The 16,620-nt window shown below is 40.1% G+C and overlaps 1 protein-coding gene across 1 annotated transcript in view; it reads left to right on the top strand.

Annotated features, from left to right (window-relative positions):
- Positions 1 to 16,620, top strand: part of TRIO (trio Rho guanine nucleotide exchange factor) — a 5,137,669-nt gene that overhangs the window by 4,132,248 nt on the left and 988,801 nt on the right. Inside the window, exon 45 of the mRNA XM_044065600.1 lies at positions 12,152 to 12,229. Coding sequence (XP_043921535.1) covers positions 12,152 to 12,229 — 78 coding nt within the window. The remainder of the gene's footprint in view (positions 1 to 12,151; positions 12,230 to 16,620) is intronic.

The raw sequence follows: 16,620 nt of genomic DNA on the forward strand, positions 1-16,620 counted from the left end.
CTGAGCCATGTGGGACACCACTTGTAACTGGTTTGGAGTCTGACATGGCTCCAGCAATTCTAACCATGTGGGTTCTGTCCTTGAGCCAGTTTGCAATCCATCTAGTGACATAGGGGTTTATATTTAAGCTGGTGAGCTTATCTATAATGTCCGAGTGGGGTATTGTATTGAAGGCTTTTGCGAGGTACAGGTAGGCTGTGTGGACCACCTTCCCCTCGTCAATGGCCTTGGTGACTGTTTCAAAGAAATCAACCAGATTTAAGAGGCAGGATCTGCCCTTAACAAAGCCGAACTGGGTAGGATCCAGTGTCTGTAGGTCCCCAATATCTTTATTTATGAGGTCCATGATGATCCTTTCCATAGCTTTGCAGACTAAGCTAGTCAGGCTTATGGGGCAATAGTTTCCAGGATCCGTTGAGGCAACACCTTTATGGAGAGGGACCACTGTTGCTGTACACCACTCTTTGGGCACATATCCTGTAGTAAGGCTGAGATTGAACAGTAGTTTTATGTTTGGGTTTAGCTCTTCTTGGAGTTCATGTAGGACGCAGCCCGGGATACCGTCTGGTCCCATTGATGCTGTGTTTTTTGCTTTGGAGAGGGTGGCTCTTACCTGAGCATCTGAGATGTCAGGGGGGCAGCACTCTGCTGGGATAGATATTTGCCCTTTTGGTGGGGAGAAGTTTGTGCTGAACCTGTCAGCTAGGATGTTGGCAATGTCTGTGGGTTTGGTGTATTTTTTGTCATTTTGGACTAATTCTGAGCATATCTGGGAATTCCCACCCAGGTTCCTAACATAACTAAAGAAAGCCTTGTGATTATCCTTAGTGTCCTGTGCAATTTTTCTCTCGAAGCTGGCCTTAGACAATTTTATGAGTGCCCGTAGTTTTTTGCTAATACTGATCAGTGATGCCTTCCCTTTTTGGGATTTTGCTCTATCATTTAGTAGCTTCCTCCTTCTATTGTATAGTTTGTTTATGGCTGGGGTCCACCAGACAAGGACATCTGCCTTTGGAGGATTGGGTCTTGGTTTTATTTGGGATCACATGATCCATGCATTCCTTAAGGTGTTCATAGAATGCATTTATAAGGGATTTTGCGGTCTGGGCCATATTTTCCACAGGCCGGGGGCTTTGAAAGATTCCACCTCGGTTTTGAGGAGTGTGAAATTTGCTTTAGAGAAGTTTTTCACTGTGGTTTTCTGGGCAGGGCGTGGGGTCGGGATGTGAATATCCAGTGAGATTAGTTTATGGTCTGATCTTACCAGTGAGGGATACACTTCTGGTCTGGAGCATAGAGTCCCCATGTTGGTGATGATCAGGTCCAGTATGTTTTCCCCTCTTGTGGGAGTGGTAACAAGTTGTTCCATAGCATTTGAGTTTATAAATTCTAGGAACCTTTGGGCTAGGGTGTTGGAGCTAGAGTAATGCTCCCAGTCTATGTTTGGGTAGTTGAAAGTCGCCCAATATAATGGTGTTTGGAGAGACCTTCATATTTTCCAGTGTTCTCAGGAAGGCCGAATGGGGTTCCTGGGTTTGGGAGGGTGGTCTGTAGCAGGCTATAAACTGGAAGGCAGTTTTACCCACTGTTAGTTGCACATGGATAGTCTCTGATGCTTTGTGCTTTGCCACCAACCTGGAGGTGTGGGTATCTTTGATGAATATTGATACTCCCCCTCCTTTAGTGGTTCGGTCCAAGTTTTGGGGCCGAAAAGCATGGTATGAGGTATAACCTGGTAGTGCTGGGGTGCTCTCGGGAGCCCTGAACCAGGTTTCTGTTACTGCACAGATATCGACGTTCTCCATGCTAAGGAGAGTTTCGAGTGCGTGCATCTTGAGGTTTAGACTTCTGGCGTTGAGTAGCATTACTCTTAGATGTTCTTCGTCTTCCCTTGCTGCAGTCCTGACAATTGGGTATAGTCCGCGTCCCAGTCGGCCCGAATACCAGAGTATAAGGCTGACGTCGGTCATGGCGCCTTAGACTGACGTCAGTACGTCAGGGTACTAATGCGCATGACCGACGTCATTTCCTCAGTCTTTTTTGCCGCATGGTCCGATGCAGAAGCAGTTTTGCGAGTGCAGGTTGGCGTTCTGAGATTTTCCGAAACCGGAGTTTCAGACCGAATACAGAGTTGGCTAAGTAACCCCGTTAGAACATTTTGGTTTTTTTCTTGCCTCAGTATTTAAACGGATGTCAGAAAAAGTGAATAACTGTATTTCTTGTGGGAAGCAGATACCGCATAAGGATTTTCATACATTGTGTATACCTTGTTTAGGGCCTGAGCACGGCGCTGTTGGTTGCCGCTCTTGTGCTAGATTTAACAAGCGCACTATTAAGAGGAGGCTTGATTGTGCTAGGTTAGTGTTTGGGAAACGTTGCAATTATAATATGCCGTCGGATGCTCCGGCGCCTGCTTCATCCAAGAAGCGCAAAGATAAAACAGTGAAGCCTAGGGAGAGGAACCGGCAACCCTGGATGTCGGTCCTTTGGAAGGCTCAGGGGAGCCGGAGGTTTTGCCAGGAGTTTCAATGGAGTCTCAGGCAGATACTTTACTGTTACAGGATGTGCCCTCTCAGGAGGTAGGCCAGGCTGAGGGGGCTTCTCAGGTAACTGTTCTTCCCTCTCTTCCCAAGGTAGTTAGGGCCTCTCCTTCTGTTGCCAAAGCTTCTTTTAGAGGTAGGCCAAGTTCAGTTTCTGTGGGGGCTTCTCCTAGCATTTCGGCTCTGTGCCTAAGAAACATATGCTCAAAATGGCAGAAGATTTGATTACTCTGATTAGAGGCTCTATGCCCCACCTGATAAGAGGCCTAGGGTGGAACAGGAGTTTGATAGTTTTGAACAGTGTTCACAGGCTTCGGAGTCTTCTGGGGAAGACTTGCAAGAGTTTCCTACTTATTCTGATTCTGATGTGGATGATTCCACCCCTTCGGCTTCTCCTCCTGAGGATTTTTCATTTTCAGAGACTCTCCACTCCATGAGGGAGCACTTTAAATGGGAAGGCCAGGATTACTCTGACTCTAGAAAAAGGCTTAGGGAATTCTTGTTCTTGCCTCAGCATAGGCCCTTAGCTATTCCTCCTGTGTTGAATGTGGTGGAGGATGTTTTTGCAGAGGCTTCTCTGAACCCTGACTCCTTGCCTCCTGCTCCTGTTAAGCCTGATAGGTATTATAGGGTGCCCGAAGCTCATAAGTATTTGTTTAAGAGTCCCAGGGCGGACCCAGAAACTGTTTCTCAGGGGCCTAAAGGTGTTAAAGCTTCTGTGGTTAAAAATCCTGTACCCTCTGATAAAGAGGCAAGGGCTTTGGATAGGTGGGGTAAGAAAGTATATACTTCTTCCACTTTGGCCATGAGGGCGTTGAATTGTCAGTTTCATATGCTGAAATATCAGAATTATCTCCTTTCACAATTGAAATCTAAGGTGGATGCTTTGGCGGAAGGTATTGAGTGTAAAGAATTGCTGGATTTGGTTCATGTGTCTGAACAAGTGGGTAAGCATTCTTTGCAGTGTGGTTTTGATGCTGTTCAGGCCTCCTCGAGGGTGGCTGCTACTAGTTCTGTTCTTCGCAGACATGCATGGTTGAAGGATCAGAATTTAGCTGAGCATGTTAAGACCAGGATTTTGGATGCTCCTTTACAGTCTGATGTGTTGTTTGGACCGCCTGTGGAAGCACTTTTAAAGAAAATGGAGGACAAAGCTAAGTCTATGCAGACTGTTAAAGATTTTGCAGGTGCAGCCTCCAGTTTAGTAGAAATTGGCCTGCTAAGGGGTGGACATATCCTGCTTATGGTGCCCAGTCTAGGGGTAGGTCTAGGCGTGGTAGGGGCAGGGCTCAAGGTTCGTTTAGGCCTAGATCAGACAGTTCACCTGCTCAGACTTCTGGTGAGGGCAGGGGTCAGTCCTTTCGTAAGCAGAACCAATGACCTGCCTTTTCAGCTGCCAGTGGACTCTCGTCTGGCAGCTCCTTTAGGAGGAAGATTGTCTCTTTTCAAAGAAAATTGGGATTTAATCACTCAAGACAGATGGGTGCTGGATATCATTCATCACGGGTACAGATTTTATTTCCACACAATGCCCCTTTCAAAGGCATGCCAGATGTTCCTCCTCCACAAAGAAAAGAGGCTCACAAGCAAGTTTCTCAGTTACTCCAGATAGGGGCTATTCAGCCAGTCCCTGTGTCAGAAAGGGGCTTCGATTTTATTCTCGCCTGTTCCTAGTGCCAAAGAAGGGGAACACGTGGAGACCAATTTTGGATTTATCTATCCTCAACACTTATCTGGACATTCCCAAGTTCAAGATGTTGACGTTACAGCGACTGTTACCTCTGCTGGGCAAGGATCACTGGATGGTAACTTTGGATCTCAAGGAAGCTTACCTTCATGTGCCCATAAGGCTAAGTTGCAGAAAGTATCTGCGGTTTGAACTGGAGATTTTCATTATCAGTTCTCTGCATTGCCCTTTGGCTTATCTACTGCCCAGAGTATTCACAAAGGATCTGGCTCCAGTGATAGCTTACTTCAGGCTTCAAGGCATTCAAATTTATCCTTACTTGGGCGACTGCCTGATTCTGGCTCAAGAAAAGGAACTCCTTCTACAGCATCTGGAATATGTCATAGCAGTGCTAAGATGCCTAGGGTATTCTGTGAACGAAATAAAGTCCAGTCTAGTACCCTCTCAAGACATGTGCTTTCTGGGTGTGAGACTGAATACAGCAGCCCAGATGGCCTTTTTAACCCCGGACAAACAAAAGAGTCTGTCACTTTACTTCCATCAACTATCTCATCAGTCCGTGCTGACTGCAAGGACAGTCCTTCAAGCATTAGGGTTCATGGCATCTTGTATTCTGGTGCTTCCCAATGCCAAACTGCATATGAGGAAGCTGCAATGGTATCTCAAAATGTATGGACACAGCACTGCCAAGATTTGGACACTGTCATTCAAATAATACCTTGCCTTCAAAAGGAATTCTTGTGGTGGGCTCAGGAATGTCACCTAAACAAGGGACTCTCTGTGACCCGGCCAGAGGCGAGTCAGATTTTAACGACAGATGCCTCGGACACTGCTTGGGGAGCTCATCTAAATGGAAAGTGGATACAAGACAAGTGGCCTGCCAGACTACAGCATCTACATATCAACATGAAGGAGATGTTAGCAGTCCAGTTTGCATTGATGGCGTTCAAGGAGTTACTTCTTCCAGGGCAGGTGTTGATTCTGACAGACAACACAACTGTCATGTGGTACATCAACAAGCAAGGGGAACACATTCTTATCCTCTATGCAGGCAAGCAATGATTTTATGGGAGACTGCGTTAAGCCTGCAACTGACTCTTCAGGCAAGGTTTCTGCCAGGAGCACAGAACTCCCTAGCAGATGTATTAAGCAGACAAATCATGGATCCCCACAGTGGAAACTGGATCTTCATGTATTTCAGAAATTGACAGTGTCATGGGGAACTCCAGACATAGATCTGTTCGCTTCTCCACTAAACCACCAGCTGCCAAAGTATTGCACAAAGGGGTTTCATCACACAGCTTGGAAAGTGGATGCTCTGTCTTTCAGTTGGAAAAACCTTCATGTCTATGCCTTTCCACCTCTACCTCTTCTTCCAAAGGTATTACTAAAGGTCAGACAAGACAGGCCAAGGATGATTTTGATAGCTCCAGATTGGCCTCGGCAACACTGGTACCCACTTCTAAGGAGTCTTGTAAAGAAGCCTCCATGGCCTTTACCTTTGATTCCTCATCTGTTATCTCAGAAGGACGGTCATCTGCTCAATGTCAAGCTTCAATCTCTTCATCTCACAGCTTGGCATATTCTGTGTTGAAGCACGGTAGGTCTCAGCTTCCTCAACAAGTTTTAAATGTGATTATGGAAGCTAGAAGGCCTAGTACTAGGAGAGTGTAATCAGAAAAATGGAAGAGATTTTTATTTTGGAGTACAGCAAAGAATTTGGAGATTTCAGAGCCTAATTTGAGTGTGGCTCTTCAATATCTTACTGAATTGTTGGACAAAGGTTTGTCCTTCTCTTCCATAAAGATTCATGCTGCAGCAATTTCAGCTCACTATGATTGTGATCCACCTTTGTTTTCATCCTTTGTTCAAGCAGTTTCTTAGAGGGGCAAAGAATATAAGACCCCCACGTAGAGCTCCTACTCCTGCTTGGGATCTCAATTTTGTGTTGGAAAACTTACTCTACAACCTTTTGAGCCTGCAGCTACTGCTGAATTGAAATTTTTGTCATGGAAGACTGCTTTTCTGTTGGCTATTACTTCTGCAAGAAGGGTGTCTGAGTTGCAGGCCCTTATGGCAGTAGAGCCCTTTTGATTTTCCATAAGGACAGGGTATCATTACGTACTAATCCTTCCTTTATGCCTAAGGTGGTTTCTAGTGTGGCTTTAAACCAAACTATTCATTTGCCTACGTTTTTGCAGATCCTCAAAATAAAGGGGAAAAGATTTTGCACACTTTAGATGTACACAGGCAATTGCGTTATTATTTGAGCAGGACTAAAGATTTTAGGCAGTCTCAGCAGTTACTTGTTTCTTTTGCTTTGAGTTCACAGGGCAAGCCTGTGTCAAGACAAACTATTTCTAGGTGGATTGGCTTTTGCATTGCATTTTGTTATTCCCATCATGGCAAAGAGGTTCCAGCTGGGATTAGGCCTCATTCCACTAGGGCTACTGCCACTTCAACAGCATTTCTAAGGGGGGTGGCAACTAAGGATATTCTGGAAGCAGCTACTTGGAGTTCAGTGCATACTTTCTCTAGGCATTATCACCTGCCTATATACTCTAAGTCTAGAGCTGGTTTTGCCACAGCTGTTTTACAAGGCATGTTGTCAGCTCCTGCTACTTTATAATTTGCCAGCCTCCCTTACCTCTGCTTTGGGATTCTACCCAATTGTCAGGACTGCAGCAAGGGAAGGCGAAGAACATAGTACAGTTTTGTACCTACCATAAATGTAGATGTTGAGGATTCCCTTGCTGCAGTCCAATCTCCCTCCTTCCCCTCTGTGTTTCAGGGTGGTTGTGTAGGTGAGTTTACATGCTTATATTTTTTGTATATATTACTGTATAGATTGTACATGTTTTTTGGTGCAGGTTGTTTTGGGACTTGTCTTTTGGGTCTTCTGACATCTGGGGCAAGAAAAGACTGAGGAAATGACGTCGGTCATGCGCATTAGTACCCTGACGTACTGACGTCAGTCTAAGGCGCCCTGGCCGGCGTCAGCCTCTCTGCTATTCGGGCCGACTGGGACGCGGACTATACCCAATTGTCAGGACTGCAGCAAGGGAATCCTCGAACATCTACATTTATGGTAGGTACAAAACTGTACTTTTCTTATCCCTTGTGTAACCTATGGAGGTGGGTTTGTCTTTTGAGCCTTGCCTAAAAAAGGCACTATGGGGGTAGCAAGAGCCTTTGCCAATATCCGAAAGCCCAGGGGTGAAAAGTGCAAGCCGTCCCTAGCAAAGCATCGTTATTTATACCCATTTATATACTCAAGAGGTGTTTTTAGGTTTTTTGTATTTAGTGTATACTATGGTGTACTTTCTTGGTTTTGAACAATTGATGATTTTTTTCTTTTAAGATAGTTATTTTAGCTGAAATTTATACATAGTTGTGTCATTATGCCATGTGTTTACATTTAATTCATTATACATGCGATAATACGTTTAGGAGATGTATATACATTGCACATGAGCAGTGGTAATTGTGTGCTATTAATTACACCATAGCAACTTGATGATATATCTTATGTGATTGGATACATTGTATAATGAGCTGTTATTTAAACTTGTGTTTTTGTGTTGTTTGTTAGATCTGAAGAGGCTACATGCGAAAGAGCTTATCTTTGTTTTCCTGTGCTATTTTATTCATTAAATTAATTTATTTATTCATCCTTGCTGTGGACTGCTGGTGTGCTTTACATATTTAACTTTTTAGATTAAGCCAAGAGCATTAATCCAGGTATTCACCTTTGCCAAAATAAGAGAAAACATCTTGGCTTTACATGAGAACTAAAAACAAAAAACACCAACAAATGAAAACAAAAATGAAGCAGGCTCCACACAAATATTTAAAGAAAATCAGCACTTTCACCCGAAAATTCAAAGGACTTCATCAGAATAAATACCAAATCTAAAATCACAGTATAAATACCCATTTCAATTAATAAAACCCCCTCCCCTGAATTAACATTTCCAAGGCAACTGAAATCACATGACATCTTTCTCATAAAGGTTACATATAAAAAGCAACCACTATGTATAAAAATATTACTTGTTATATAATAAAAATACATATGTAAATATGCTGTAAATTTACCTCAGAATAAATATATACAGTAAAACCTACAGAACAACACAACAACCCTAAACCTATAGGAAATAAGCTTCCTTTAACCACAAGGCACTACTTAGGGACATTGCACCATTAAGACCAGGCATAACTGTGGCTTTAGTTTTTATCTGCCATTTCAATTCTAAAAATTTTATAAAATCATCACTAGGGCCACCCTCTTCCCCAAATCCACCTGCTCTATGATCACAAATCTGAATTCATGTGAAGGGTTGGAATCCACATGCTTAAACAAACCATTTTTATCAATTTATGTCCTGATATCATAAATATGCTGGTAAATTCTCTCTTTCTAAGACTCAGTTTCATTTTTCCAATGTAAAATGTACTACAGGATTTACACAGGGCCAAGGAAACTACCTATTTAATACCACACTGGAATGTACTTTGTAACTTAATGTTACCAAACCCTTCCACACAGAATTCTTTGCCTTCAGCAGCAAATGGACATTGGAAACATTTGGCCATTTTTCCAACCCCAGGCTTAGTACCAACATTTTGTAATAAGTTCTTAAAACACATGTCATTTTTGTACACGATAACAGGCTTTTCCCCCACAATCTGTTTATAGTGCTCATCTACACAAAATATTCTCTAATTTTTTCTAATGATAGAACCCAGCTCAGAAAAATTACTATTGTATGTTAAAACCAATACTCTCTCAAAACTTTTATGCTCAGTAATGAGTACGATTAAGTTCAGTAACCATACTACCTCCTTTAAGTAATGGGGTGAACTGTCCTACATATCTTTTCCTGTTAATCTCTAAAAAAATTAGTTAAAAAAATCATCAGGATAGCCTCGAACGCTAAACATGGAACGAAGTACTTCACATTTTTTCCTAAATTCGTTGTCATCCAATACCATCTTAGCCAAACGCACAAACTGGCCCTTGACCAGAGATTTTTTTCTGATGTATAGGGTGCATACTCGAAAAATGCAACAAGGCATTAGAGTATGAAGGCTTCCAGTAGATCGTGGAGTCATACCTCCCCATCTCATAATTCTTGCTGATGATCACATCTTGATAATTAACCATGTCTCCTTGTAAATCTAAGAAAATGGGTAGTCTTAAGATAATCATTGAATCAATGTAATTTATCCATACTGTCCTTCTGTATGAAAATCAAGTCATCAAGGTACCTACCATAGAAGGCCCGGCAGTCCTTGAACTCTGAATCCAGAACATAATTTATTTTCCAGTGTGAGCAAAGACTGCATTGGCAAACTTAAAGGCACAGATGGCATCCCCTTGATTGTTCTTAAATATGTCCTGAGTATGGAAACCAATATTCTTAGCCAAGCAGTAAGTTTTAGAGGCTTTTGCATTAACTATAGGCCATAATGGTGGATTAGTGATGCTCTTATGAAGCTTTAGGATGCCAAATATGGTGGAGGTCTTAGGAAAAGGCACTTTCACAAAATTTAACACTTGTAATATCTGTTCATTTAGTAACATATCCTCTAATAGGATATCAGTATTCCTGTATGCTATATGCAACTAGTTTAAGGACACCTCTTTATAGGTGTCTGAAAACAGCATGGAAAGCATCCTGTTAGCGTACTCATTGCACTCCATTCCAACTAAGCCCCCACCCTTGTCAGGCTTCATTATTCTTAGTTGTTTATTACTAATAATGTCCTTTAATAATGCATTCTCCTCTACAGTTAAGTTACACTCAGTAGTAAAACTAGCAGGTTCATTCAAGTAATTCCAAATTTCAAATTCATATAGTTTTTCAAACAATGTAACCATGGGGTGATTAGGGGGAATAAAAGTACTCAGCCTCCTAACATCCAGACTTACTATATAGAAGGGCCCTCTCCTTCTGTTCTACTTCTGAAAAAAAGGCACAATTAAGTTTTATCAAAAACAATTTAAATTCCATCAGTACATTGTGTACTTGGGCTTTCCTAGTAGGTACAAATGTCATCTCTCTTTCAAATGAGTTAGCCCGGGAAACATCAATCTCACAAGCACTGAAACTGTAAATTTTAAAATCACCCTGTTCACTATCTGCCCCTTCATGCATTCAACTTGGCTGTACATATAATCACTGCACTTTTCCACCCCATCCCCAGTCCCAACAGCCACAGATTACAGCATATTAACATAAACTTGCTTTTGTTTAGCCTTTCTTCTGTTTTTATATTGTAATGCCTATAATTCTTAAAACTAAAAAGTATGTTTTACTTTAATATCTTTAACATGTACAGCAGTCACTGAAAGTACTTACTGTCACCCCCACATTTAAGATACTTTTACTACATAATACACAAATTTGCTTTACTGTATAACGTGCAGTTTATATCGCAAAATGTTTTATACAAATACTGTTAAGAACAAAAATTGTTTTACTTATGTTTTTGTCTTTAGTGTCATCCTGAACATTAGTGACAGAAAGTGGGGGTATATGCTTAGTATTCCACACATAAGTGTAACAATCTCAACAAAAGTCCAATCTTTCTTAACCACTTTTTCTTGCATAGTCATATTTCTCAAATGTGATTGATTGCTTTAATTTCAGCATTGCTGGTCATCCTGTTCATCTCCATCTTGTAACTCCAGACTCTAGTTCAAGTCCATGGTATTTCCGAGTCTTCTATTCAACACCTCTGCTTTTTTTCTGTGTCTCAAGCATTTTTCTTTTCAACATTGGAGCAGTTTTCACTGGCAAAGTCTCTGTATGAGCATTATTGTCAGAAAAATGAGAAACCAATGCCCTTTCTATGAGATGGCTCACTTTTTGTTAGATAAACTTTTGTATTTCCTCCTCCATCCTGTTCTGCATAAAAAAGTCCTTTGATCCTCCAGGAAAAATATTCTGAAGACAGCAAGATACAGCAGCTTAAATCTTGCACCTGCCTCTCAACATTCTTTGATTACTGGAACAAATTTGCTTCTCTTCTGCCTGAAATACAATGAGTAATTACTTTCTGCAAGCAGTCTAATGTCAGCAGTTTTTAATTGCTCTTCTGCCACAATGTTGTCATGGGTCAACTCTTTCTGCTGTTATGATGACGTCTTTACAGGTCTTAGCTGCTTTCTCTTGGCCAGGTTTGGAGTATACACTTGATGTGCCCTTTCAGTTAACAAATTCTGCTGTGGAATACCACTCCAATTTCTTATCTGCGCTCTCATTAAATGAATACAGTTTGTTCCTTCCTGTTTCTCTGGTACAGCAGACAATCTTAGATTTTTTCTGTGTGCTTCTCTTCTAATTCTACCATTTTTTGAAACCGCTCTTCTTGGGAAGTCTCATACTCAACTAGCTTTTTCTTCATTTCACCTTATGGTTTTTGCAGTTTTTATCAGTGCATTTGAATAGCTAGTTAGTGTTTGTTTTTTCCCAGCCTTTTGTCATTTGAGTTGATATACTCCTTCATTGTTTAATTTATTTTAATAAGCTCTGAGTACATTTGATGTATTTTTTTCCTTTAAATTACTGGAAGCCATCTCTTATATCAAAGAATGAGCTTGAACTGCTTTTTGCTGAACTGATACAGGATTCTCTATGTTTTGTATTCACCTTTTTCTAGTTGATTTTATAGCCAAAAACTGAATTTTATTGAAACAAATATGTCCTGTGATGTAAAACAGGATAGTGTCTTTACTTTTCAGAGCCATCCAGGAACAAGTCTTTTGGACTGGTAGTGAACTTTGTAAATCCATTTTCTTTGAACATTTAGAACTTTAGAAGAGTTGTTTAATAAAAGTATAATTTTCTTTATTTTCATATTGCATACCATGATTAAAAAATAATTATTTTCTTGTTTCCTTTGCCTTATGTAGAAAGCTGTTGAAGTGATCTGCATTGTACTTAAAAGGTGCAACGATGTGATGAATGTTGGACGGCTGCAGGGATTTGATGTAAGTTAGTTTCTTTATTAAAAGTAATCTTTGGGGAAGGAATCACCGTAACAGTAAACCATAAATCTGATTTTAGTCAGTTTCTCTTTGTTTAGGTATATTTTATCCAGTTGTCATATTGCTACCTGCAAAACCAGTGCTATTCTCATGCTTGCAAAGGTACTAGTATGGCAGGAGTTTGCACATGTCTCTCAAAAATCACCTTTTATTTCAGGTAGCACAGCATTGGTTCCAGGTTTCAGCTCTTCTGTTTGGGCTTTCCACAGCTCCCAGAGAGTTTGGTATGTGTTTTGTAACTCCACTGTGTGTGTATATGTATGCATTTCTAAGGAAACAAAGTATAGCTAACTTTCCTTTCCTAGACAGATATCTTGTAGTATCCAAGACGCAGAATTTACTGCATTGCATAAGTTTACTGATCAAAATTTAAAGTTTAATAGTTGAGTACAGGAAGCCATACTGACTTCTTCAATATCAGAAACATTTTAGGATCACTTAGTTTGTAAATGAAATAACTTCCTGCATAAATGAAACAAACAGTGATTGACTTTACTCAGCAGCAAGCCATTATGACTGCAGGCTCTGTCAAGTTGCATCTTCTCTATTTCCTTATGCAAGACTGCAGATGAAGAAAATTCAGTGGTTCCTCAAGAACATCTGAAGACATTTTGCAACTCCCTAGGGACATTGATTCCACTTACACAACATAAGGAGAAAGTTGTTTTGGAGGACGTATCTAAAAAATTATCCATTAACTTGACCTTGTTCAAGTTGACTATGTATCGTATGGCAACTCATTGCTTCAGATGTTGCATATGGAGTCTAATTCAGCAGCATGATAAGTGTAAGGTACCTGGTTTCAACAAGAAAGATCTCTTTGTTACTCTCCCTCCCCCAAGAAATAAAAACTGTAAGCAGTATACTTGGCCCTCACAGCCTTTCACCCTTGACGGGGGCGCATGGTGGTTCGATAGTAATATGTCTGTCTTAGAGCTCCAGGTTATGGAATTCAGTCCTGATTTCCTGTCAGTCTTTGGGTTTGTGCGAAGTGTTCACCTTCTTCCTTTGCCTTTGTTAACTTTAGGTATGCTGATTTTCTCTTTCCTTCCAAAAAACATACTAATTCATTGGCTATACGAAGTTGTCTGTGTTGTACTGTAAATGCGCGCGCACACACACACACACACACACACACACACATATATATATATATATGGTACTTAAGTATTATCGCAACCAGATTTTCGCGATAATAGCGCTTGCTTCCCAATGCGGAAATGTAAAAAGAAATGTATGCAAAATCACACTGACAATGTCAACTTCATCTAAAAACATTGTTTAGGTAGCAAAAACATTGTAAATTTAAAGGAATGAGAGCTTCTTTCAAGCTATGCTGTTTTCCAACATCTTGTCACTGTAAATACATTTTACACAGCCGCTATGTGTAATACACGTTCCATATCCCCAGCCGCGAGCCTGTAAATGTTGTCAAAGTTATACTTCAGATTAGTAAAGACGATCTATGTAGATATTCAGTGGTAGTGAACTAACCCCAAAAAACAACCTTTATAAATACAATGTGTTTGTGGGATCTACCTAAGACAGAAAAGGAGTCAATAGCACTTTTCCAACAATATGGCATTACATCAACAAGTAAAGAATGCTGTTCCGGACATTCAGTGACATACTATGGGAAGCAGATTTTTTGGAAATGCAATACAGAAAAATGTTACCAACATGTAGGAGTTTGAGTGAGTAATTTCTTTGAAGGAAGTAGAATAAATTTTACCACTGCTGTTCGCTTCATTTATTGTTGGACAAAGCAGATGACATCTACAAGTTTCTGTCAGGAAGAACTGGACATGGCTGACAAGACAGTCATAGACTGGAGTAACTACTTATGTGATGTCTGTGTCTTAGAAATGGAGAAAATGGACAAGAAAGAAATCGGAGGGCCAGGGTGTATTGTGGAAATAGACGAGACTCTCTTTACTAGACGTAAAAGTAATGCTGGCCGTATAGAAGAAGCTGGTTTCAGTCATGAAAAAGTAAACCATAGCTACAACTTTGTAGATCCAAACACAGGAGTGCATACACAACACATAGAGAGAATGTCGGGGATCTGTTAAGTGGAGAAACAAAAAAACAGAGAGGCACTGCAAGACACCATTTGGACTCCTACCTAATTGAATATATCTGGTGTGAAACGCAGCTTGCACTAAGGAAAGACTTATTTGATGCAATCTTGACAGCAATAGCAGACAATTTCTCTCCATACAAAAAGTGTAACCCAGCAAGTGAACCATCTACAAGTATGCTTCCTTAATCAGCAATAAAATATTTACAGATACGTTGCTCAAAAACATCTGGAAGACATCCACATGAATACTATGCAAAACATCCACAAAACATTGCAACAATAACTGCTATCCCCCACAAAAAAATCAGTTTCTGTCAAATACTACAAGAATGCTCTTCATAACTTTAGCCTCCATCGTCAAGACCTTCATCTCTGTTTGATTGTTTAAATTGCTATTACCTTTAACTTCAATTATTTCCTACAGTATGTCAAATAAAACTAGTTATTTACCAAAAAAATGTGTTGCTCCAGATTTTTTCTTCTCAGGAAAAAGTTTAGTATCCAGTTTCGTAGTAATCCATCACACAGTAAAAATGAACGAGCATTTCCCATGCGTCCTCAGTTCACTTCTGCACTAAGACAGTAGTGCAACCAATTGTGATGTACGCAAAGCAAGTTTCACATTTATGCATTAATTTACGCTACTAATTTGGGACAAACTATGTTGTACCCAAAGAAAACATCATATTCTGTCTTACTTTTAGTCCAACAATCCGTTTTGGGGCCAACAAACGTATTACCGCAACCACGAAAATCTGGTTGTGATAATACGCAAGTACTATATATATATATATATATATATATATATATATATATATATATATATAGATATATATAGATAGATAGATAGATATATATAGATATAGATATAGATATATATATATATATACATACAGACACACACACACACACACACATGTGGCTTACTATGAAATATCTGAAACTCACCTTACTGTCATTCAGAAGGTTGCGAGTAAAGGTGAAAATGTTTGAAATTGTGATCCAGAATCCTGAAAATTCCAAAATGTCGACACATAGCTTGCGTTCAAGGTTCTGAGCGTTGCTGTTTCATTTGGCTCGCACTACAGTGGGGATCGGGATTAATACCCTTTTCCTCACTGTAGTGCAATCTCGGGGGTTAGAATATATAATTTGTAGGGGGTGCAGGGGGGTTGCCCCCTTCAGAACAGTATAAATGTGTTTGACGTGTGAATAGTGTTTTTACCAGATGGTGAGTGGTAAAAATAATGCCAAATGACGATTCCTGCATTTTGAATGTTTTGACAGGCAGACCAGTTGGCATGACAGTTTCCAGTGTTGTGGTTCGGTGATGTGTGACCATTCGTCAATAGGTTTTCATGATTTTGATAGTAAACCTATATGTATATATATATATATATATATATATATATATATATATATATATATATATATATATATATATCGTTACAATTTAGTCTGTCAGACTGTTTTACTGTGAAACTAAGCTGCTTTATTTTTATGTTGACCATCTGTTTAATAATTAAATGTTAAATGGTAAGCGTGTGTGTGTGTGTGTGTGTGTGTGTGTGTGTGTGTGTGTGTGTGTGTGTGTCCGTGCTGAAACTTTCAGATGTGCAGAAAATGTCAGCTCTGTTTTCTGAGTGTTTGTTTGCAGGTTAGGGTTAGAGAAAGTGTTTAGCTTTATGTAGATGTGGAATGTGTGAGTAGTATGCCAGTGTGTGTTGTTTTGTTGTGCTCTTAGAGAAAGGGGTTTTTGTAAGGTAATGTACAGGGTGAGGTAGGCATGGTGGGTTAGCTTTAGTGTTAGCACAAGAGTAAGGTGGAGCAGACTAACCTAAATCCATTTTTTTTTTTAACTCTGATATTGGAATTTTTATTAGTCTCAGTTCATTGTATTTGCAGTACGCATTTGTGTCCTGGCATATCTTCCTGCAGCTGTGAATTAATCTTTTAAGATTTCATTAAGGGTATCCAGTAATTAAAACCAAGGATTTGGTAAGGTTTTTTTCGGGTCTACTTTATGTGCTTGAAACACGAAAAACCCAAATCCAAATAGCTCGACAGAGCGAACTGCGAATACATCAAACGTACTAAAGTGAGAAATTTAAAACCTCGAACCGTCATAGTCTGCCAACCCACCACCCGCAACACACTACCTGCCCAAACACAATAAAAAAAACACATACACTAACTAAAACCCTACTTCTAACCCTAAATTTAAAGCACCAAAACCCTACTGCTAACCCTA

Source organism: Protopterus annectens, chromosome 3.part0, assembly GCF_019279795.1.
Source record: "Protopterus annectens isolate FY-2018-M chromosome 3.part0, PAN1.0, whole genome shotgun sequence".
NCBI classification, from domain to species: domain Eukaryota; kingdom Metazoa; phylum Chordata; order Ceratodontiformes; family Protopteridae; genus Protopterus; species Protopterus annectens.